At 40.2% G+C, this 23,795-nt stretch overlaps 1 protein-coding gene across 1 annotated transcript in view; it reads right to left on the bottom strand.

Annotated features, from left to right (window-relative positions):
- Window positions 1–23,795, bottom strand: part of AFF3 (AF4/FMR2 family member 3) — a 446,656-nt gene that overhangs the window by 90,731 nt on the left and 332,130 nt on the right. Inside the window, 2 exon segments of the mRNA XM_038411042.2 lie at window positions 5,561–5,601; window positions 22,113–22,164. Of these exon segments, the coding sequence (XP_038266970.1) occupies window positions 5,561–5,601; window positions 22,113–22,164 (93 nt within the window).

The following is a 23,795-nucleotide window of genomic DNA, read 5'->3' as shown; positions in this document are numbered from 1 at the left end:
ATGTCATGGTATGTTATTGCCACCTTTACTTCTGCGCTGCTACCTGCAGAACTGGGCCCTCAGTCAGCAGCCACCACTGTCCGGCTGCCCAGCTCTGAAGGCAGCGGCACAGAAGTAAGGGTGGCAATAACATACCATGACAGAAGTAAGGGTGTCATGATATCCCACATGGGGAATTATTAGTTAAATTGGAGAAGATGGGGATCAATATGAACATCAGAAGGTGGATAAGGAATTGGTTAAAGGGGAGACTGCAACGGGTCCTACTGAAAGGCGAACTGTCAGGTTGGAGGGAGGTTACCAGTGGAGTTCCTCAGGGATCGGTTTTGGGACCAATCTTATTTAATCTTTTTGTTACTGACCTTGGCACAAAAAGTGGGAGTGTGCTAATAAAGTTTGCAGATGATACAAAGTTGGGAGGTATTGCCAATTCAGAGAAGGATCGGGATATTATACAGGAGGATCTGGATGACCTTGTAAACTGGAGTAATAGTAATAGGATGAAATTTAATAGTGAGAAGTGTAAGGTTATGCATTTAGGGATTAATAACAAGAATTTTAGTTATAAGTTGGGGACGCATCAATTAGAAGTAACGGAAGAGGAGAAGGACCTTGGAGTATTGGTTGATCATAGGATGACTATGAGCTGCCAATGTGATACGGCTGTGAAAAAAGCTAATGCGGTTTTGGGATGCATCAGGAGAGGCATTTCCAGTAGGGATAAGGAGGTTTTAGTACCGTTATACAAGGCACTGGTGAGACCTCACCTAGAATACTGTGTGCAGTTCTGGTCTCCCATGTTTAAAAAGGATGAATTCAAACTGGAGCAGGTACAGAGAAGGGCTACTAGGATGATCCGAGGAATGGAAAACTTGTCTTATGAAAGGAGACTTAAGGAGCTTGGCTTGTTTAGCCTAACTAAAAGAAGGTTGAGGGGAGATATGATTGCTCTCTATAAATATATCAGAGGGATAAATATAGGAGAGGGAGAGGAATTATTTAAGCTCAGCACCAATGTGGACACAAGAACAAATGGGTATAAACTGGCCACCAGGAAGTTTAGACTTGAAATCAGACGAAGGTTTTTAACCATCAGAGGAGTGAAGTTTTGGAATAACCTTCCAAGGGAAGCAGTGGGGGCAAAAGATCTATCTGGTTTTAAGATTCTACTCGATAAGTTTATGGAGGAGATGGTATGATGGGATAATGGGATTTTGGTAAGTAATTGATCTTTAAATATTCAGGGTAAATAGGCCAAATCCCCTGAGATGGGATATTAGATGGATGGGATCTGATTTACTATAGAAAATTCTTTCCTGGGTATCTGGCTGGTGAATCTTGCCCATGTGCTCAGGGTTTGGCTGATTGCCATGTTTGGGGTCGGGAGGGAGTTTTCCTCCAGGGCAGATTGGAGAGGCCCTGGAGGTTTTTTTGCCTTCCTCTGTAGCATGGGGCATGGTTGACTGGAGGGAGGCTTCTCTGCTCCTTGAAGTTTTGAACCATGATTTGAGGACTTCAATAGCTCAGACATGGGTGAGGTTTTTCATAGGAGTGGTGGGTGACATTCTGTGGCCTGCGCTGTGCAGGAGGTCGGACTAGATGATCAGAGTGGTCCCTTCTGACCTTAGTATCTATGAATCTATGATATGGTATTGCCACCATTACTTCTGCACTCCTGCTGGTGGGGCGTCGCCTTCAGCACTGGGTGCCTGGCCACCAGCTGCCGCTCTCTGGCCCTGCAGCTCTGAAGGCAGTGCAGAAGTAAGGGTGGCAATACCACAATCCCCCCTAAAATAACCTTGTGACCCACTGCAACTCCCTTTTGGGTCAGGACCCCCAATTTGAGAAATGCTGGTCTCCCCTGTGAAATCTGTATAGTATAGGGTAAAAGTACACAAAAGACCAGATTTCATGGGGGGAGACCAGATTTCACAGTCCGTGACGCGTTTTTCATGACTGTGAATTTAGTAGGGCCCTAATCATAGCTTAAGTATAGGTCTGGGAACAAGAAACGCTTTGCTCACCCAAAAACACTAAGGCTGACTCAGAGGCTGCACTGCAATGAGAAATGTGATTGCAGCTTGGGTAGGAAGCACACCCGCACAAGCTTAACCTGCACTAGCACCACTAAAAGTAGTAGTGTAGACATGGAGGCCCAGGCTTCAGCATGGACTAACAGTGACAGCGGGTCTCCAGGGTCCTTGTACAGCCCACGCTGCTCCATCTACACTTATTTTTAGAAATTTTCGCATGGGTAAAGCTAGCACTGGTATGCCTACCATAGCTGCAATCACATCTTGGATTGCAGTGCAGACATACCCAGAGAGTTGCCATTCCAGTTTTAAGTAATCTGTCTAAGGCATTGGTTCCCAAACTGTGGTTTGTGAACCCCTGGGAGTTCGTGAAATGTTACAGGGGATTCTCGGGAAAAAATTCCAATGGCCGACAGCTGTCCCTAGGGACCCCAGGCAGCACGGGGCCAGCAGCCCGGAGCCCCTGGACTTCCAAGAACTAAGCAGATCAAAGCAAGCATATCTATCACACTGAGGAGATTTAAACTTCAAGACTCCTTAGAAGAAATGGAAAAGGAGGTGGATATTTTTTGCTGTTTTAAAAATTAAATAGGCAGCTAGTATTGTTTTTAAAATTACTATGGAGAACAAGTTTAAGCTTTGTTGTAACGTGCGTTGTTTGCCTGGACTGCTCAAGACCTGAATGCTTGCGTAGGAGGAACTCTTCGAGTTGGCTTCTTAAATACCTTCATGCTATTTCACATCTGATACTCCTTGATGAAACATAGGAGCCTTGTCTTATAACAGACTTATTCAAAGTGATACAAGCTATGAAGGTGACATCTTGGAAGAGTGTTGCTGTTTTCATAATGTAATAAAAATACTGTAATGATAAATAATAATAATAAATTGTGTGAAATAAGCATGTTGTAAAAACAAATTTTATATTTCCAAGATCACTGTTTTTATAATTTATACTCAGGTAAAGGAGAAAATCCCTGGAAATATTCATTTTTAGGAGGGGGTTTGCAAAACTTGACATTTTAGTGAAACGGGTTCACGGGTTGTTAAAGTTTGGGAACCACTGGTCTAAGGTCTATCTCATATGGCCCCCTTATTATAGAGCATTTAAGTGTGTCCTTACTACAGAATTAACTCAAGTGACCTAACTTTGAGTTGCTTCCTTCCAATTAGCCTATCACAAGAGAGAACAGTCACACCCCAGAGTAACAGTCGAGTGCTGAGGTGGGTACTGTAATGTCTTGCATGCCTACTGGTGCTCTACTCACTCCTTCGGTGAGCTAGAACTTATGGGAGCACATGCCATGATCTGTAGCATTTCAATAAACTGCACCATTCTATGAAAGTTTTCACAGTGTACTGTGGAAGAATTTGCCTGTCCTTTCCAGGGATCTTGAGTGGAAATGGTATGAACCCAGCAACACATTACAGTAAACCAGTTCCAGCATGGCACAGATTTCTGCCTGCTGCCTTCTTTCCAACTGGTGACAAGGTCTGGCTCCAACTGGGACCTATGAGATAGGGAAGTGCTATTATTCCCATTTTACAGACTGAGAGAGACTGAGGGTCTGTCTATACTGCAATCAGAGGTGTGTCTGCAGCACACATAGACATACCTGAGCTAGCCTAAATAACAATAGCAGGGAGGCTGTGGCAGCATGGGCTGCCTGGGACCCTGGAGAGGGATTGTACAGCCTGCGCTGCCACAGCTTCACTGCTATCGTCATTCAAGCTAGCTAGATCAAAGCTAACTCTGATCTGTCTACAGGGCTGCAGTCCCACCCTTCACTGCAGTGAAGACACACCCTTGGTGGCTTGCACAAGGTAAGTCTGACAGAGCAGGGAACTGAGCTCATATCTACCAAGCCCCAGGCTAGCATCCTAACACTCAGGCAATCTTGCTCTCTGGTTATGAAAGAGGAAATCCTAATACGTTCACCCGTGCCACAGCACTTCTCTCTCAGGGTTCGTCTACACTTGGAGCTAGGGCTGTGATTTCCAGCTTGCATAGACATACTCAAGCTAGTTTTCATGAAACTAGAGTGCTAAAAATAGTAGTGTAGCATGGGCAGCGGCTAATGGGGGCATGGGCTAGTTGTGCCAAGTACAAAGTGCCTGAATCCCGTAGGTATGTATTCAGCGCAGCTAGCTTGCACCACTGTTTTCTTGAGCAATTCTGCAGCATTTTCCCAGTTTAGCTGGAGAATGAGGAAGAGTTAAATAGTCATCTCTGGCTCCTCCCATTCCTTGTGGCCACACCTCCAAATACCCACAGAACCCAAAAGGCATCTTGTTTATGTGGAAGAGCTTAAATGTATGGCCAAATATGGCCGATATCTGTGTGCCTTTCATGCCCAACATCTGAGGACACGACTTAGCCCACAGCTTGGGTGTTGCACTCAGCTTGCTAGGTTAAAGTTTTTCTTCTTTTAAAAAAAATCTAAACAAAACAGTGTTTGTATACCGAGGAGGGATAATTTTGGCCGTCTCTGCTTCAGGGCATAGAGAAACGTTATTCACCCATGCACAACATATAATTCAGCCTAAGTGACAGGCTCTGCTCAGGAGAAGTCCTAGACTGAGCTGGCTTCCTGAGTCAATTACTGCTTATTCCCAGGGATGAGGGGGGAGATTGGGCTAGATGGAGTAGAGGTGGCTGCCAAAGAGGCATGGGGAAATTTACTTTGTGTCAGCCTGCATGACACAGTACCTCATCTGTGGATAAATGTAAATCTGCTAGTTCTTTTTCATAGGCACTAAAATGTACAATCTTCGCCATTCCTAAAATGGGGGGAAAAATCAGGACTGCCTTAGAAAGCTACCTTATTTTTCAATCAATCCTCTTTCAGTACAGTCATTTAGGGTAAATACCTGTACTGATCTACAGCCCAACTATAATATTTACTATGGCCCGAATCCTGAATTCCTTATTTAGGCAAGACTCCTGCTAAAGCCAATGGGAATTTTTGCCTGAGAAAGGACTGAGTAAAAATGGAGTAAGAATATCAGTGTTTGTTCCTTTGTTGTTTTGTCTAAAGCACCAATAATTGTTCAAAAATAAAATAAATACCCCCCCCAGACAAAAGCCAACCCCTCATAAATTAATATTGAGAGAATCTCAACAAAACAAGAGTAATTCCCAATGAAAGAATTGGGAGAAAGTCAAAAGAGAACATCTCAAAATTAATGAAGTACTTATTGCTGAAAAAATGATCTTAAATATATCTCAGCATACTCTAAAGCTCAGAATTTACTGCATCATTCATGCCTTCTCCAGTAAGTTTCTTATCTCTTGCTTGGTATCACGACAAGGGATTCTGCATATTCTGTATGAAATACAACAAGACTGTGATTTTTGCAGTAATAAACTCCATACATGCATGACAAATCCAACCATGCAAAAATGTTTAACATCCCAATTCACAGATACTTTGGGGACAAAATCCGATTATGAGTTATATGCCACAATAAATAGAGCTCAACGTTTCATAAAGCAATTTATAGTTCATAAAAATGACAAAATGTACCTGTCAGACAGAACGCGGAGAGCAGATCTCTGTGCTGCCTGCTGGAAGAAAGGGCAGAGATGTTTATTTTATATTCTGACTTTAAAATTACGAGCACAATCAACACTTAAAAAATGTGTTACACACATTTCTGTCACGTGTCCAAATTTTAAAGTACTAGTAAAATAGCAGAAAGCGTCTAGGAAAATGGACATTCCAGTCTAGTAAATGTAAGAAGACTTTGTTAAGTACGCCATAAACCAGAGGATTGTCAAAGCAGTGCACAGTATCTGAGGTATGAACTACCCTATTTAGATGATTTTCTGCAGGTCTCTAAAAACCCTGCAAGGCTTGATTTTTTTCCCCCTCCCTCCCCCATCCTACCCACTCCTTTACCATTAGTCTCCTCCCATTCTTGCCACAGAAACAAACATCATATATTGGGTTTCTTTTGCGATGGAGCCTGTAGCTTACAATTATAAATTTAGCAAAGGCAGCCAGAGCGGCTGCAGGCTTTTCAAGAATACTGCCATGATAATTTCCTGGCAACTTTTGACTACACTGTACAGGATTGACCTATTGCTGTTTTGGCTCTCAATTCTTGCTTAGTACAAGTCTTTGAATGGTGTGATGAAGCACGGTGCTTGTTATTATGTTAACTGGCGGGTCTAGGAATAGAAATCATAGCCTTTCAAATTTAATAGGACCCACAAGCCTATCACTGAGCTAGCTTGCCTCTTTATTATTATTCTTTCCCCCACTTGAATCATTTCAAGTGGCTTGACTCATGGCTTCAGCACAGTAACTAATTGCAAGCTAAGATAAAATCTATAATGTTCTGATAATAAATTCAAGGCCTTGACTACAATATAATTGTATATGACTAGTTTGTGCCCTCTCTTTTAGGATTAGTGAGGTGGCACAACAGAAGCACGTGGTTTAGTATTTAGTGTCAAGGCAGGGAGTGATAAATATGACTTTTGCTTTTGCAATTATTAGATTAGTTTTGAAATAGTTCTCAGATTGATGTTTGGCTTCTGAGGCTGTTGGGGCGATGGAGCGCCATGGAGGCAGCATGCTCAGCATTTGGTGGAAAGGAAGCTACTTGTGCAGTTCATCAGAAACCATTCTAGCCAATCAAAAGCTCTGTTGTCAGGATGAAAAGGGAAATCCAATAAGTGACCTTGACATGCAGGGTATAAGCAATGAGAACAATGGAGTGGCTCCTTAGGGTTCAGGCAGGAGTACAAAGCTTCTTTTCCCCTGGGAGAAAAGGAAGGTTTCAGTCTTAATTTGTGATGAGCTGTAGATTCACACTCTGGCTTGCTGCACAGTAACTTGACAGCCCTAAACCAAATTTCTGCTCAGGGGCACGACCAACCTGGAATGGGCTGCACATCCTTGATTACTTGTATACAGGTAACTCTGCCTCGGTTGTCAGGGGGCTTGTGCTCCTCTGCCCCTGTGGCCTGCCACTCAGCCATAGCTGATAACTTTCTTAGCATTTCACACAACTCAACAGGCTACAACCTGAAAATATCATTCCAAACTATAACTCGGGTGGGGCTTACAAAGTGGTCATCTACCTCGGCACAACTTAGTTTACAAGACAACACCAAAATCTTCATTTCTGTGAGTGAGGAGTCGCTAATCTACAATGGGTAATACCTAGCACTACACATTATCATCAATGGGTGGCATACTAACCGTGGAGAATTAGGTGACAGTGTCTTGGGCTATGATTCCCAGAACCCATTGTCTGAAAGTCTCCACAGACATGTTAACCTCCACACTGTAATGGAGGCTGACACCCTCACTGCTGATGAGATAGTCATCCTTCCGGTGGAGCGATCATTAACACCTAGTGGCTATGGGAGTCTGGCTATATAGGCTTCTTTCACACACAAAACTAGCCATTAATCTTTCATTTTGCTGGGAAGCCATTCCCCTTTCCTGGTCCCTTAAATAGAGTGCAAAAATCTGCGTTATGATACACTAGCCCTGATTATCATCCAGAGAGTGCCGTGAGGATTCCTTTGGAGTAGATGGATGAGAAGAGAATGACGGAAGGTTAAAGATTTGGCTCCAGTGGAAACTAGAGTTTACAATAGGAATAAAGAAAGGACTATCCTGAGACCCTGTTGTTAGGAATAATTAGGAACAGGCATCTTCATGTGATTCACAGCCAGATCACTCACCTGTCTGGCACACATAACAGTCCACATCTGCCTATATGTTTATACAACTTCTACATAATGGGCTCTCAATCCTGACTGGTTATTTGTGTTCCCATAATAGAAATCCACTGGATGCTATCAGGATAGAAATAAGAATAAATATCCATTAAGGGGAAAACTAGAACAAGAAGCCTGATGCTCAGGGCTTAAAGGGTGGATAAGGTAGCTTGGAGAGCACTATTGTAAATTGCCACGCAAACACAACTGGCTCAGCATGGCACAGGCATTTTTATTACCCTCAAAAACTTGGATGACTAGCAAGCAACAGCCTATTAGAAAACATTCTAGAGGATCCCTGATGCTTATTCTTTTAAGATACTAAGGGCTGCTCCCTTTTTGAGCAACCCTAGAGGCATTTTCAGACCGAAGGAATGGAATAGGACCTGGCTGTCCATCCTCTCCCTGCATATTGGTAGTTGAACTTGTCCCAGGTATAGTGGCTTGTTCTAGATAGAGATACTTTTGGGATTGGTGATAGGTATTCTGGTCAAATGACTTTGCCACCTCAGGAATATCAGGGAACCAGGATATGAGATGGAGTTTTACCTAGAGCGCTATCTGTCACCAGATGTTTTGTCAGTAGATGTGGAAACCGAGGAAACTCTATATCCCATGTCCCAAACACCAGGACTGTCTGGTCAGGATGAGAGTTTCCTTCTTTGCCTAAACCTTTTGCAGGACCCAGAGAATGAATGGGAAGGGGTGGAATGCTGTATGTCAGTGGGCCTCTCAAGCTAAAAAAGAACATGCCCATGACATAGGCTTGCAGTTTTTAGTAAAAGAAACAGAATCTGAGGAATCTGATATTTTCTACTATCCGCTTGTGGAGATGTTCCACTGAGAGTGCACTGTCTAAACAGTCTTTGGGGTTAAGACCCACTTTCCTGGACACGGCTCCAGACATCTCAGCCAATCAACTCTGAGATCCTGCAAGATGGACTGCCTTGATGGACAATAGGCACTCCACCTTCCAGTGTCTTAGAATAGACACCACCAGAACAAGTCTCTCTCTTCCGCCACCTCACTGTTGAACAAAACCTTTGCTGTGAGAAAAGTGCCCTAAGCCAGTTATCGCTCTGATGGTCAGGAGGAGCAGATGGGCATACTGGTTAGAGTGGAGCCAGGGAGCCTTTTCAATCACTGCCATTATGGCTAAGAGGAGGAGAAGGAGATGGGTCTCTGACCATTCTAAATGATACCTGTAGGGAGGTAGAGGAGTGTCTAGTACCTTTTTCATTACCTAACTCCCAAGAATAGGGGCTGTTTTGAGAGAGGAAAAGGGCTGGCTCCTTCCCCTAAAAGCCTAGACACAGGATGAGCTCAGCAGAGATTGCCGAAGGATGAAGGATGGACAATGGGGCTCTTTAGTCTATTTATTGTTTATGTTCTTATACTGTGCTTATCAGGGTGATATCTGAATGCCTCATAGCTCCTGCTCCCTGAATGCACCTGCATCCAGTCCTGCAGGCTGGCCCTCAGGCACCCTACTGAGGTCAGCCCATCTGCCTGTTGCCAGCTTTGGAAAGGTCATCCCAAGTGGTGGCCCTTTCTCGGGAACAGAATGAGTCCAGAGAGCAGGCAGGGTAGAAAGAACCATTAAAAGGAGAGGACCATTGCTGACCTGCAGGTTCCTGTCTAGGCCTCTTTAAGGATGCTGCTGCCTCCATGTTGATCTGTGACCTGAGAATAACTCCCTCTGAGCCTGTGAGGCAGAGAGAGACTGCAGAGTGCAGGGAAAATAAGGCATGGAAAGCTTCCTGTGTTCCAGAAAGCAAGCAGTTGCACACCATTTTAGATTGCTGGGGCCCCCGCTCACAGAAATAAATATTTGCAATGACCATTTGAAAATATGTTTGAATACAATTATTGAAAATTTCAATTTGCTTTTCATTTGAAGCTTCTAACAAAATTTCCCCTCTCATCTGGGTCAAGTTGGTATGATGCAGAAGAAATTGTACAAGGCAAATCATTTGTTGCTTGACTACAGAACATTCTACCAAAGAGAATATAAGAACAGCTCTGGGTTTTATCATGCTTCTAAATATGCCAGTATTATCTGCTTAATGATAGAAGCAAAAGGGTAGTATTTAGTACCACCTATTGCCTGCTCCACTATTTTTAATAGTTTGATTTTGATTGTGCTATTTCATTTGCATTTCATTTTATATCGTTAACAACTTTACTGAGGACAACTCATCATCCATCAAGAAAGATGAGAATATAATAATTCTTGGAAATAAGTGATTGAGCTGGTTAAAAGAATAAGGACTAAATGAAACTAAAGTTTCTCACAGAGAGAATTTGTCACTGAGAGAATTTGAAGACCTTCATGATTTATCACTATGAAAAAATACAGTGGGTGTTTTGGCTTAATATTCTAATTTTTCTGTTGATAAATAATTAAACAATCAAATATGGGCCAGACTCGGATACTCTTACTTACAGTGAGTAAAATCTTACTCCTCTCACAGTCACAGAGTAAAGGACACAACATAAGTAAGGGTCTCAGAGTTTGGCCCATTGAATTTAAACTTTCCTGCTAGATAGGAAACAGCAAAGAAAAAACTCACTTTGGTGATTCATGTAAAGAAAGTTGAAAAACTAGCCACAGTACATTAGATGAATTACTCGGTTTCACCACTTCAATGGTCGCAAATTACAAGGGTCAGGCCTGTTCTGCCACCTCCATCCCCCTCCTGAGTAGGTTATGGATACATTTAGGACAAATTTCAGAGTAGCAGCCATGTTAGTCGTGAGCTGTAGCTCACGAAAGCTTATGCTCTAATAAATTTGTTAGTCTCTAAGGTGCCACAAGTACTCCTTTTCTATTTAGGACAAAGTTTCATTGATCTGACTATAGTTCATTAATCATTCATGAAAGATTTTAACTGTACCCCAGGACTATGAGACAAAACAAGTTTTCTGCCAGCAGTAATCATTTTCAGATTCTCATGCTTTGGAGATTGCATCTCTTCTCTTCATCCTTTATTGCAACGAGCTTGTGCTTGGGAACATAATCAGCAGATATTCAGTTTTCAGTGTGTATTAAATGAGCTACCAAAACTACTTGAAGTGCCACAAGTTGCAATCTGTTGTTGTAGGGAAATCAAAGAGGAAATTAAATGTCTTCATTGTAATTGGGATTGAGCAGTAAGCTAGTTCGTTGTAATTGGCATGAAGCAGTGAGCAGAACAAGTTGAATGGAGCTGTTGAGAAAGACATCCTGGAGAGTTAAAGTGGGCCCAGAAATCTCTAAGTTTTTTATCTACTGGGAACACAAATGCTACATAAAGCTCTGAGTTTGCAGGAAGTTTTGGAAAACAGGCTAATTAAAGGTCCTGAAAAATGTTCTGATGGGTTGTAAGAGTGTCTTTGGGACACAAAAGCCAAACACTGAAGTGTACACACTTACACCTAGAGCACACACTTTGGCACATGAGATCCAGCTAGCTTGTGGTTAGTATATGCAGATACTCTGCTGTCAATTTTTACTCTCCTGAGGACTACCTGCTGGCCATTAGTACAGTAGGTTAAATGTACTGTGTCAAATTATGCTGTTACACCAGTGTAATTCCATAGACTTCATTAAGGTTGTACCATTGTAAGTGAGAAAAGAATTTGGTCCATTGCCTCCTTTATTCAGTTAACATAATAGATGTAACTGAACTTGGTATATTCAGTACAGCTTGTTTGTGTTCCTCTATTTGTAGGTTCCACCTCAGCCTAGTAAACAGAAAGGTTATGACCATAAGGACAATTACTTGGACTACAGAGTGTGTCTTTGCCACTTCACTTCAGGGCATTGATACACAGGAAGAACTACATGATAAGGCATTTGTTATTGAAATTAGCATCTGTTGCAAAAGGAAACAGACATGGATAATTATATTTCAACTTCTATTAAAAGCTGTCAAAGTTGATATGAGGTTAGCTGCATTCCGATATTATTAGACTATACAGAAGCTTGGGAGTCACACCAGATCAAATACACCAGATCCTTACATGAGGCTTGTCAATCAGACTTTACCTTTTTTGCACTGCTTGTATTTAGGTGTTGGGTGGACTTTCATCTTTCCTTAATTTTCTTACTTTTTATTTTTAAGATCAGAAACACATTTTTTCGATCTAAAAGGCCAGAAGAGTCCACTGTGATCATCTGCTCTGACCTCCTGTATAACACAGACCACAGGCTTCCATGAATTAATTCCTGCTTCTAGTTCAATCACTGTGGCTGAATTAGAGCATATTTTTTCGAAAAACATCCAATCTTGATTTAACAATTATCAGTCATGAAGAATCCACCACAACCCTTGATAAATTGTCCCAAATGGTTAATTACCCTCATTGTTAAAAATGTGCACATTGTTTCTAGTCTGAATTTGTCTAGCTTCAGTTTCCAGTCATTGGTAGTTATACCTTTGTCTACTAGACTGAGAAGCCATATATTATCACATTTCTGATCCCCATTTAAGTACTTATAGACTGTGATTAAGCCACCCCTTAAACTCCTCTTTGATAAACTACATAAGTCTATCACAACAGAGCATGTTTTCCAATCCATTAATCATTCTCATGGCTCTTCTCGGAACCCTCTCCAATTTATCAACATCCTTCTTGAAGTGTGGACATCAGAACTGGACATACTATTGCAACAGTGATCACACCAAAACCAAATACAGAGGTACCTTCCTATTCCTACTTGATATTCCTCTGTTTATACAACCAAGAACTACATTATTCCTTTTGGCCCAGGACTGCACTGGGAGCTCGTGTTCAGCTGATTTACTGTATATTATTTCACACACTTTATCTTATTATATTCTTTGCTCTTAATATTATTCTGAGGATTATTTTTCCAATCTGTTTTTTTTCTGAGGGTTTTAAAAATAATTTGTCGACTATATAGTTTGAGGGTTTCTTCTGTAACTCTGCAATAGCTATGTGTTGGTGGTTTCATTATCCAGTCAATGCTTATTTAAGGTTCACAAGCTAAAAAGTTACTAAATTTTTTGGGGGGAGGGGCTTTCAACTCCTGAATATTTGTTTGCCACCTTGGGCTTTTTAATCAGTATATTTCTGGAGTTTGTTGTTCATTTTCTCCTAATCCTTCTTCATCTTAAGAGTCAGCGTAGTCTAGAGATGTGAGTCTGGAACTACGCATTAAAAGATTAGGGTTCTAGTCTAGGCTCTGCCTCTGTCTCATCATGTAGCCTTGAACAAGTCACTTAATCTTTCTATCTGTCTCAGTTTCCTTGTCAATATCTAGAAATAATAATAGCTAAGTACCTCTCAGGGGTATTGTATTAACTAGTTAATATCTGTAATGCCAAATTTGCTGCATTTACATAGTATTAGCCATTTAGCAAAGTTTACATATTGGTAAATGTTGATTTTTCTATTTTGACTTTAGAACCCCAAAAAGATCTATGACCAAATTCTGTCTTTGTATACATATGTAGCATTCCAACTGACACAAGGTAATTTGGCTCCTACTCGTCTACATTAAAAATTCATTCCATCTTATATTAATAAAATGACTAATAAAATTAATAATGCCAGTGACACTGGTGAAAATTCTCTGTCAGTTCAGGGAAGCAGCAATTACCTTGCAATAAGAAAGAGTCTTCTTTCAAAGGAGGATTCTCTTAATCCAAGACAAAAATTTTTAGTGCAAGTGGCATTGAAATTGTGAACACATCAGGGGAAACTACCCCAAACTTCAACAGAATGCCATAGTTTTACACAAATCATTAGAAAGCAGGAGAATTTAAATTAAAGTTGAACTATTCCAAAAAGCCAAAAACATGAATAGATACTCAAACCCTCTAGATACACCAAATATTCTTAACTTTGTCCCTGCCCACTGCCACTGTCATCACTGTTTGTGATGTTTTGTAAGTATCAAAGTATATTTTTAGTTACTGCCCAAATTGTCAGGAGGCAAGAGAGAAGACAAGAGGTGAAATCCTGGCTTCGCTGAAGTCAATTGCAAAACTTCCATTGACCTCAATGGGTGCACGATTTCACTCAAGGCCCTGCCCTGGAGAGTTTACAATAGCAGTTCTCAAACTTCTTTTGATGATCTGGCAGATGGATCCTTCTCCAGGTCCCTTTGCAATGTCCTAAAGCAGTTGTTACTGTGACTCTTTCTCCGTCATTTCTGTTTGTTCTTTTTATTCCTTCTTGTCTTTTCTCTGTCTTTTCTTTTTTCTTTCTTATTTTTTTTGCTCTTTGACACATATTTAGCTGACTCTGTCCCTGCTCCTTGCTGTCAACCCTTCTGGTACCTCTGATCTTCTTCCTCCTCAGACTCCCACTCATGCTGAGGAGGGACATCCTGGTATCACACCAAACCTGTGTTAAATTCATAGAAGCAGAGAATAGCTTGGCTACACTTGGAGCCTTTTCCCTTGTATATGTAGGCTGCTCCCACAGATAATTCCTGTAGAGAGATACTGGGGGCAGGGGAGAGAAGGAAGACAAATGGCTTTCAAGCAGCTGCCTGCTATGTTATCTGCAGATATGGCAGCACTTTTGCAGTGAGCAGGAGGGGCAGATCTGGGGTTCTGCAGCTTTCCTCAGCAATACTCATCTTACTTGCCTCATGCCTCTTCCTGACTAGTCTGTTGCCTCTGGAGGGATAGCTCACTTCTCCAGTACAGGAAACACTGGCTTACACTAAATAGACATAGACAGATAAGGGATGGTAGATGGAATGCAGCAGCACGCAAGCAATTGAGTGGTGGAGTTAGCTCGTGCCTTGTAAGCTCCATATTTTTTTAAAAAAAGTTATTTAATTGTAATGATTTATTATTGCTTGTTAACAGTTCTTTGGCAGGAGCACCAGTATTTATGACCTTCATAGAAGAAGTGTGTTTTAAGGAGATGAGCAGAGGATGGAAACATGGCATAGGTTTCATGTATAGATGTTCACGTGGAAGAAGGAATGGAAATGAAGGGGGAGAAGGATATGGGAGGCAGCGGTTGATTGTGCAAGCTTTAGAGGAGATGACAGTGAAATGGGAGGTGCAGGGGCTAATTTGTGAAGGGCTTTGATTTAAATTTGATGTGGAAGGCCAGGGAAAACAAGTGAAAGGGTTTAGTGTTTGATCCAAATCCTTTTAAAGTCAGCAGGAGTTGTTGAAGTGACTTCATTGGTTTTTGTGTCAGATCCTTAGTGACTGAGGCTGGACATGGTCAGATAGCAGGCAATATAGATAATTTCAGTGGAAGAATTTTTGCTATACTGAAGAAGACAAGGCCAGCTTTTAGGAAGCCAGACACGAGGAGGTTGTAGTAGTCAAGGTGAAAAATCCTCAGGCTTGGACAACAGCTGTGATCGTGGGAATAGACAGAATTTGGAGATGTTGTAAAGAAACAACTTTATTTAGCAGCAGCATCAATATGGGGAGCGAAGAAAAATGTGCTTGTATTTGTTTAATTTACAGTCTATTTTAAAGTGTTTGCTACTAGAGAAGAACCCAAATCAGAACTTGATCTATTGTGAACCTCCCTAAACTTTGGGGAATCCTGTGATTTAGGCCAATCTCTAATTTATGTTAGCACTGTGAGTCATGGCAACAGTATTCAAATTTAGAGCTTGATCCTGCCTTCCATACACTGAATCTGATTTTGTAACACAGGCCCTGATGTGAGCCAAGTTTGGAAGGATCAGACTGCACTCTTATGGTGTCTTATCTGTCAGTTTCAGTGAAGACCAATCATGGTCTTCTTGTCATTCCTTGCTAAAGTGCAAATGTAGATGTCACAAAGCTTTAAAATCAGTGCAGGCAAACCACAGCATTGCTGAAAATTGGCTCCATTGACTTACTTAAATCTTGTTCCAGATTTTAGTTTGGTTTGTTGCCAAAAGGATCATTCCTTTAATATGCAGATAATAATGGACTTTCCCTGGGTAAGTGAAGTTCATATTAATAATGAGGTTCATTTTTTCCAGTCAAGAAATATAGTCACATTATCTACAGAACAGAGGGCTGAGCAAACCAGTCCAGATTAAGGAAGGGCTGGCCTGAGACTTCACCAATCCCTGAAACCAAACATTTTTTATTTCCATTTTTGCTCTTCTCAATTCAGGTCAGGACCAGAAGCAGATGTGCCAGAATACCATGAGATAGGTTTCTTGTACTATGGAGAATCATCATGAACAGATTGTTCTCAAAGGAAAGGTTTTTTTTTTTTTACAAATTTCCCAGAACATCTTGGAAAACCAACTTAGTTTGAAAAAGACAGATAGGTTTTGACTAAACTTTTGGATGTGTGTGGTTTTTTTGTTTTTTTAACCAATCCTACCTGCATTGAAATAAATGGCAAAACTCCCATTAATATTGGTGGTTCAGAATCAGACCCTAAACCTCCAAACATTTTGAAGATTGTTTCCAAACCTTTAAACCCAGGTCTGACGTTGAAAAGATGTTTGCTTTGTGTTTTTTTAGGTCTGACTATTCTCATCTCTCTGCTCATTGTCATTCCTGAGAAGGCAGCAAGTACAGCACCAACGAAGAGGTGCGTAGATGGAGTACTATGCTGAAATGACCAGATGTGTGTACATTCTCTGGCCATGGCATATGCAAATGCAATTAGCATCCTGTTATGCAAGATATTGACTAAAAATTGTTCTGATGGCTAACAGATTGCATGGCCCTGTTCCAATTTACCTGATGGATCTGTTTTCTCTTTATGCACCTGGCTGTGCTCTGTAATTGGCTGATATTAGACTTCATAAAGCCCCATAATATCATCTAAGATCTTATGGCAAAAAAGCAGGTTGCCATTTTGCATGGTCTTTCTTTTCATTACAAATTTTAACTTTGTATTGATTGTGAGTGCATATGCAGAAATTCAAGACATAGTATTGTCTGATAATGTAGGCTGTAGTAAAACATATTGACTAAACATAACTTGAGGACTTCTAAAAACAAATTATTTTCTGCTGGGGGATATATAGTTGTATTGATTGTGATCGAGTGATTGGACTAATGTACTATTGCTTCATTCACAAGGATGGAAAAGAGCTGCTAGTTTTCAACTAGTGTCTAAATTCCTGTATTACTAAGAATCCTGACAGCAGCTTATTCATTTTGGATTATATTAAAGCTAAGCATCAATAGTGTTTAATGCTATATATTAGATGGAAGGAAACTTACATATGTATTAGTCTAATACCGGAGTGTGATCCTGCAGTGTTTATCTATTTCTATCAGCGCCTAAATAAGGCAGCTATTTACATGTAAAAGCTGCTCTAATTTTTCCTTTTGTATAACTTACATAGGCAAAATGAATGTATTAAGCAGTATTTGAGATAATTATTCATTGATTTCCTATGTACCCTGTATATAGCTCTTTAATCTTCATAACATATTTACCTGCTCTTGCTAAGAGATGTCCATATCATTATTAATCAAAGTATTAAAACTTCGTTCTTTTCTTCAAGTACACCAGGAGTTTGAGTCTGGAGCCACGTTTCTCAGACCAAGTTTTGATTGCTTCTTCAACTTCTGTTTATTCAATTTTACAAAATTTTGGCAGGAATCAAGAGCACATACCAGGGTGTTGGCTTTTATGAATCCCTTGGGATGTGAAAGTCAAGCTGACTGGTTGAACTTTGGTTACATATTCCAGACAAGCACAATGACTCTATTTATTCAGACTTGGCAGACTGAATGTAGATTGACTCTGTGGGTAATAAATTTTCACAGCCACAAAACTTCAGCAGCAACCAACCTGATCCTGAGGAGAAAAATGCATTCAAGGAAACAGACTTGGGTTGCAAAAATATGTTAGATTATTATTCCATCTATGCATAGCAGTCAGTTAATTTATTTGGCCATTGATTGACATGAATTGCATAAGTAAATTCAGAGTGTTTTTTCCCTTAAAGGCTCTGCTTTCTGTTAGGAAATTTTCATATTGTAAAAGGACAAAGAAGAAAAAATGATCTGTTCACATTACAATTGGCAATCTCCTTTTAATATTACACCCAAGACTGATTTAAGTTATCCAGTGACCTCTACAATGAAAAGCAGAGTATTCTAATGGGAATGTTTCATGTGCCATTCCACACATCAGGGAACCAAGAGGCAATAACCACCACAGTTCAGTACTCTGAACAATCTTAAGTACAGTTCTGACATCTTCATGCTACAAAGCATCAGACACTTTCTGAGAGAGATGATGACAAAATTATTACTCTATGCATTATAAATCAAAAGGAAGTGGCTCTTTAACTTGTAGATTTATGTTAATGACCTTGCTATCTGTTAATTGTATGCTCTTTAGATATTGATTGGGGATTAAAAGGTAAATTTTCTTCAATGTGTATGAAATAAAATATGCCAACTGGAAATTTTCCTTCTACATATCAATTCTTATGATCACTGCCTGTAAAATTAAAATGATCTGTTTAAATGGATAAACTATGTTCATTAAAGGAGGAAAATACATTTATGTAATTAAAATTGACTGTCTAATATGTGTGGATAATATAATTACTGTAGGCTCGCTTACACACACACTAAGTTCAACGCTATCCTCTTTTGCCTCCCCATAGTTCCCAAGTCTATGAATCTTGCCTATTGTAACCCCTGGAATGCAGTCCGCATTCAGCAAGGTCTTGGTCACTCCCCTACTGAAGCTCTTATTCACATATCCATTTCCCATCTTGACTTCTGTATCTGTATCCCCATCATTCACGTTCTCTTGCTTTGTCACAATTCTCCAGACATCAGTGTTGACATGTGTCAGGCTCCTCTCCTCACCTGTATAACCTCAGCATTTTTCATTGGCTTCTTGGATATTTCAAAATCAAATACAAAATCTCCCTCCAAATTTTGAATTCTTGTTAAAAAAATCTTTTTTGTGATTTAAGTAATGGCAAAAAAAAAAGCTTTCTAGTTCTTGTAAAATTTCCCTTCAATTACTGAATGATTATAATTATTCTGAGGGATAATAGCAATTAGTTATATAAAAAACTGAAATTCATTTCTATATTTTTCTCTGTCCCCATTCCTTCCTGTTCCTCTCACTCAAATCTGAGATTAATGGGTAAGGTAAGAGTCATGTAATAGGAAGTAAAGTAGGCTTCTGGGCAAAAACCTGGTAAACAGCAGGGGACAAATGTTAGCTACAGGTGTGGGACCAAGCCATGAAGTTCAGATGGAGAAAGGTAGTTGTAAATTGTGAATTTGGCTGGAGAGTGATTACTCTCATTTAGGCCCATCTCTTGCTAGTCAGATGAACATTTACTACTTTTCTCATCAACAAGGGAAAATACTAAGGATTATTTGTATTACGGTAGTGCCTAAAGGCCCCATCAGAGCTCAGGACTCATATTGCTAGGCACTGTATAAATACACAATAAGAAAGAGCCCATTTCCTGAGGATCTTATGATCTAAGTATGCAAGATGGACAATGCATGGGAGTAAAGAAGTATGATTATTTCCATTTTGCAAATGAGGAACCAAGACACTGAGAGATTCAGCAACTTGCTCAAGATCACTCAGACAGTCTTTGGTAAAGCCAGGAACTGAACTCAGTCTCCTCAGTTTCAGACCAGTGTCTTAACCACAAGACCAGCTCGCCACTGGGAACAGTTTTAGAAAATCAGTTTTTCATAACTTATACAAATGATTTAGCTGAAGGCATTCAAAATAGGGGACTAGCTCCTCAGCCCTGCTTCAGTTGATTTATACCTCTTTGGTGGCACAAAGCAGCCATAATGCTGTCTTACCAATTTAGTGACAGAGAAATTCTTGGGTGGCGAAGAACCACCATAGAGGGTACTACTCCTGGCCCCTTGTATAGAATATATATCCAGGGAAATGGGACAAGGTCAATGAATTTCTATACTTCCACACTTGTACAATATTCCCCCTTTGCCGAATGGCCCCTGGAGGCCATAGGGAGATGATATAAGTCAGAACACCCTTGAAGATACTCTAATTTACACTGCAGAACATCTTTGTTCCTGGCCACCCAGGACTGGTGGGAAAGAGGGCAAAAGTGGCATTAAGCACAGCTCGGAGGCAGCGCGGGATTGCGGTCAAGATCTCCAGGATTTCTGAGATAATTAAACTGAGAGGGAGAGTAAATATTAAGGAACAATGATGCAAACAGATTCTATAGGATACTGATGATTTAGCTGATTGGTCCAGCAGATGGCAAAAGGAGGTCAGTGTCTAAAATATAAAATAATTAGACTGAAATGGAGGAACCACTTCATGGAAGATGTGCTAAATGGAGCTATCTTCCAGCACACTGATCAGGAAAAAGGGGCAACAGAGTAAAAGTCATTGAAACCATTAATGCACCGCACACTAATAATTAAAAAGGTAAACAAGGTATTATGTGGTATAAGCAGAGAAATAGATTACACAAAACAAAAAGGCGATACTGTAATATTCTATTGCATGGTACTTAGTATTCCAGAAGCTAACATTCACAATACTAGTTGCTGAGCCATAGGAAAAGTATTATTAGCTTGAAGATGTTGTGGCACAGGAAGAAAAAGATGTCAGGTCTGTGGAAGTAGGCAGGAATTAACAGCAATTCCCCCCCCCCCCCAATATATTATGTTCTTATACCCTGCATTCCTTGACTAGCATACACCTTCTTATCCCTATTTCCATTTGCCATGGGAGATATAGATCCATATGCCTATTTTCTACCATTTTAAGAAACAGCCACCCTGTCCCATGTTTTCATGATTCCAAATCCCATCCTTAATTGAGACTCATCTCTTCTTCCTTAACTCAATGGTTTACTGTGACTCCTAAATCCTAACTTTTACCTCCTAAAACACATAATCCTACTCCTTGAACCCAACAATTCCTTGAGCTCATTACTGTTCCTAGAACATTTTCTTTGTCTCTTATTTTGCCTTGCCCTAGTCTGTCTACACACTGTACATTAAACTACCTAGACATGCAAGAAAAGTAATTAATCAGACGTGTTTCGGGATCTCTTGCAAGAAATACATTAAACAAAAAGAAATTTTTTAAATGTGATAAACAACTTTAATCCATGCGCTGAATCTTCTTAACACCCAACTGTTTTATTCAAAATTGGTGAAATATTAGTTTATCTAATATAAATATCAGAAGGGTTTGACTTGTTTATAGTTTGCAGCATGTTTTAAAATATGTCTATGTCTACACTGTGAGCGAGGGGTGTGATTTCGAGCTTGTGTCAACATACTTGCACTAGCTCTCATTGAGCAAGTGCACTAAAAACAGCAGCGGCGGCCACCTCAAGTACATACCCATGGGGTCCAAGAAGGTTTGTATTCTGGGTGGCTAGCCCATGTTGCTGCTCACTGCTGTCTGTGCTATTGTGGCTACACTACTATTTTTAGTGCTCTAGCTCAGTGTTTCGCAACCTTTTTGATACCAGGGACTGGCTTGCTGTCTTTCTAACCTGTGTCAGGGAGATCTCAGGAACTGGCACGGTCCATATACCGGACCTTGAGAAAAACTGCTCCGATGAAGTGAGCTGTAGCTCACGAAAGCTTATGCTCAAATAAATTTGTTAGTCTCTAAGGTGCCACAAGTACTCCTTTTCTTTTTGCTCCAGCTCCAGTGGTTTTCAACCTTTTTCATTTGTAGACCCCTAAAAAATTTCAAATGGAAGTGCGGACCCCTTTGGAAATCTTAGACATAGTCTACAGACCCTAGTGTCCACAGACAACAGGTTGAAAACCACTGCTCTAGCTCAATAAGAGTTAGCATGACTATGTCTGCAGGAACTGGGAATTACACCCCCAGCTCCAAGTGTAGATGTAACCAAACTAAAGAGAAATTAAAAGCAATGAGATCAACCTGTTCACACCTGGGCACCTAAAGTAATGCACATAAATTCATGTACCAACATGTAAGTGGCCTGGGTTGTAGAAGTACTGAGCACCTGCAAATCCCATCAACTTCAATGGCAGATGAGCACCTTTTGAAAATCAGACGATTTTAATTTTTGGTGCCAGATATAGATTTAGGACCCTTACTTTGGACACCCAGGTTTGAAGATTTGAACCTGAATCTTTAATACAGAATTATTTTTTATTTAAAAAACAGACGTATCCAAAAATATTTCCGAATTACATCAAGCTAATAAATCAAGAGCAGTGTTGCACATTTTCACTAAATACAGTAGTTAAAACAAACAATCTGTCATGAAACAAGCACATCTGGTATTCCATTTACAGTACTTTAAATTATTTTGATAACCTCCACATAGACTTTAAAAAGTAATAGCGTAATATTACTTGAATAAATCAGACTTGGTATTAAACATTCTACAGATTACATTTGAATTCAGTAGCTCATACCTGGTCATTCTCTTCTTCATCACTACTTAACTTGAGGTCATCTTCTAGCATTCTGGAGAAAGAATAATAGAAAAAGTACATTTTAATTACCCAAATAATTAGACATGAAGCGTTATATTTGTTGCCAACTAGCTTGTTAACTCATTGACTATTAATACTTGAGAAAACCAATTGATTACTACAGTAGCAATGGATTTTGAGAAGATTATGGTAATTAGAAGCATTATGTGACAGATTTTAAATGCTATAAAAGAACATTTTTGATGCTGACAGGTGGGCATTCCCCAACAGAAGAAAAGATTACTTTTAGAACTTACGAAGTGCTTTCTAATAGATATTTACACTGGCACTGTTGTGACATCAAATAAGACTGACCTCATGTTTCCCAAAGGCCATTTTTTTGCTCAACTACAGGCTTGAAGCAATGCTGACTTATCAATTGAAATAATTAAAACAATACTATAATTCCACAGTGCTCAGAAGAATTTATCTGTATCATTTGAAAATAGATAAGATCTCACCTTTTCTAATGGGGATTTCACCCCTTTTCCCCAAACCACCAAATATTATTACCAAAAATATTTAAATTTGCATGCAAAAAAAGGAGCTTGTTTTCAACCTCTTAGAATTTTATTGCAACCTAGAGTTAAATAACTAGCAGTTAAAGGAATTTAGGAGGTGTGAAGACTTTCCCCACTATTTGAAAGGTCTCCAGTGAAGGGATCCTACTCTTTAAAAAAAAAGTGTCTAATAATAGTCATTGGAAAAGTAGCTAATTTTTCTTGTAGTCTGGGAAAAGTGAATCTGTAATTTAGTCTTGACTCCAAAAGAAAGTTTGGTGAATAATTTAAATGCATTCTGTGATGTGGGTGGTCCCCAGAATGTAAATATATAAAGGAGACGTATGTAATCATCTCAAACCACCTCCTTGTACTTGTGCCTAATCTCATGAGAAGGTGGCTAAAAAACCTAATTCTTAAATGGATAACAGGATATATGTTTCACGAGATCACACAGAAGGCAAAGGAACACCATATCCAAAAGGAGCACACAGCCTAGCCACCCTTCTATAAGACTTACAGCTACTGGCACCACTAGCAGTTTACCACTGCAGCTACAGAACAAAGAGCACCTCATTGCTGGAGAAATACCTTGGTTTCAGCTTCCAGGTAAATCCACGCTCTTAATAAGGTTGGGAAGGCTGATGCTACCTCCAACTGCAATAGTGGAAAATTGGACTGTAAAGGGTAACTCCTACTATCCCACAGTCTAATTAACCCTGTTGCTGTTTTTTCTGGATTTATTGCTACTTATTCAAAGCTTCTTTCCCTGTGGTAGAGATTCAAAACTGAAGTGCCAGCTTCAGCAAAATCTGGCTGCAAACTGAGGCCATGTCTACACTCCAGTTTTGTTGACAAAATAGTGGAGATGTATACACTGCAATGCTCCTCTGCTGCTTTAACTCTCTTGCTCTGCTAACATAATAAAACCACCTGGACAAGAGCCACACAGTTTTTTGCAATGAAGTTAGAACGAGGCAATGCCAGTGTAGACACTGCGTTGCTTATGGCACCCTCATTGACCTCCAGGAGATGTCCCCTAATGCCCAGCATGACCGCTCTGGTCACCACTTTGAACTCCGGTGCCCTGCAGCCAGGTACACAGGCATGTGATCCTCCCCCA

This window comes from Dermochelys coriacea, chromosome 1, assembly GCF_009764565.3.
Source record: "Dermochelys coriacea isolate rDerCor1 chromosome 1, rDerCor1.pri.v4, whole genome shotgun sequence".
Lineage (NCBI taxonomy): Eukaryota > Metazoa > Chordata > Testudines > Dermochelyidae > Dermochelys > Dermochelys coriacea.
Note: the sequence above shows the minus strand (reverse complement) of the source record. Positions and strands in the feature narration are given on the sequence as shown.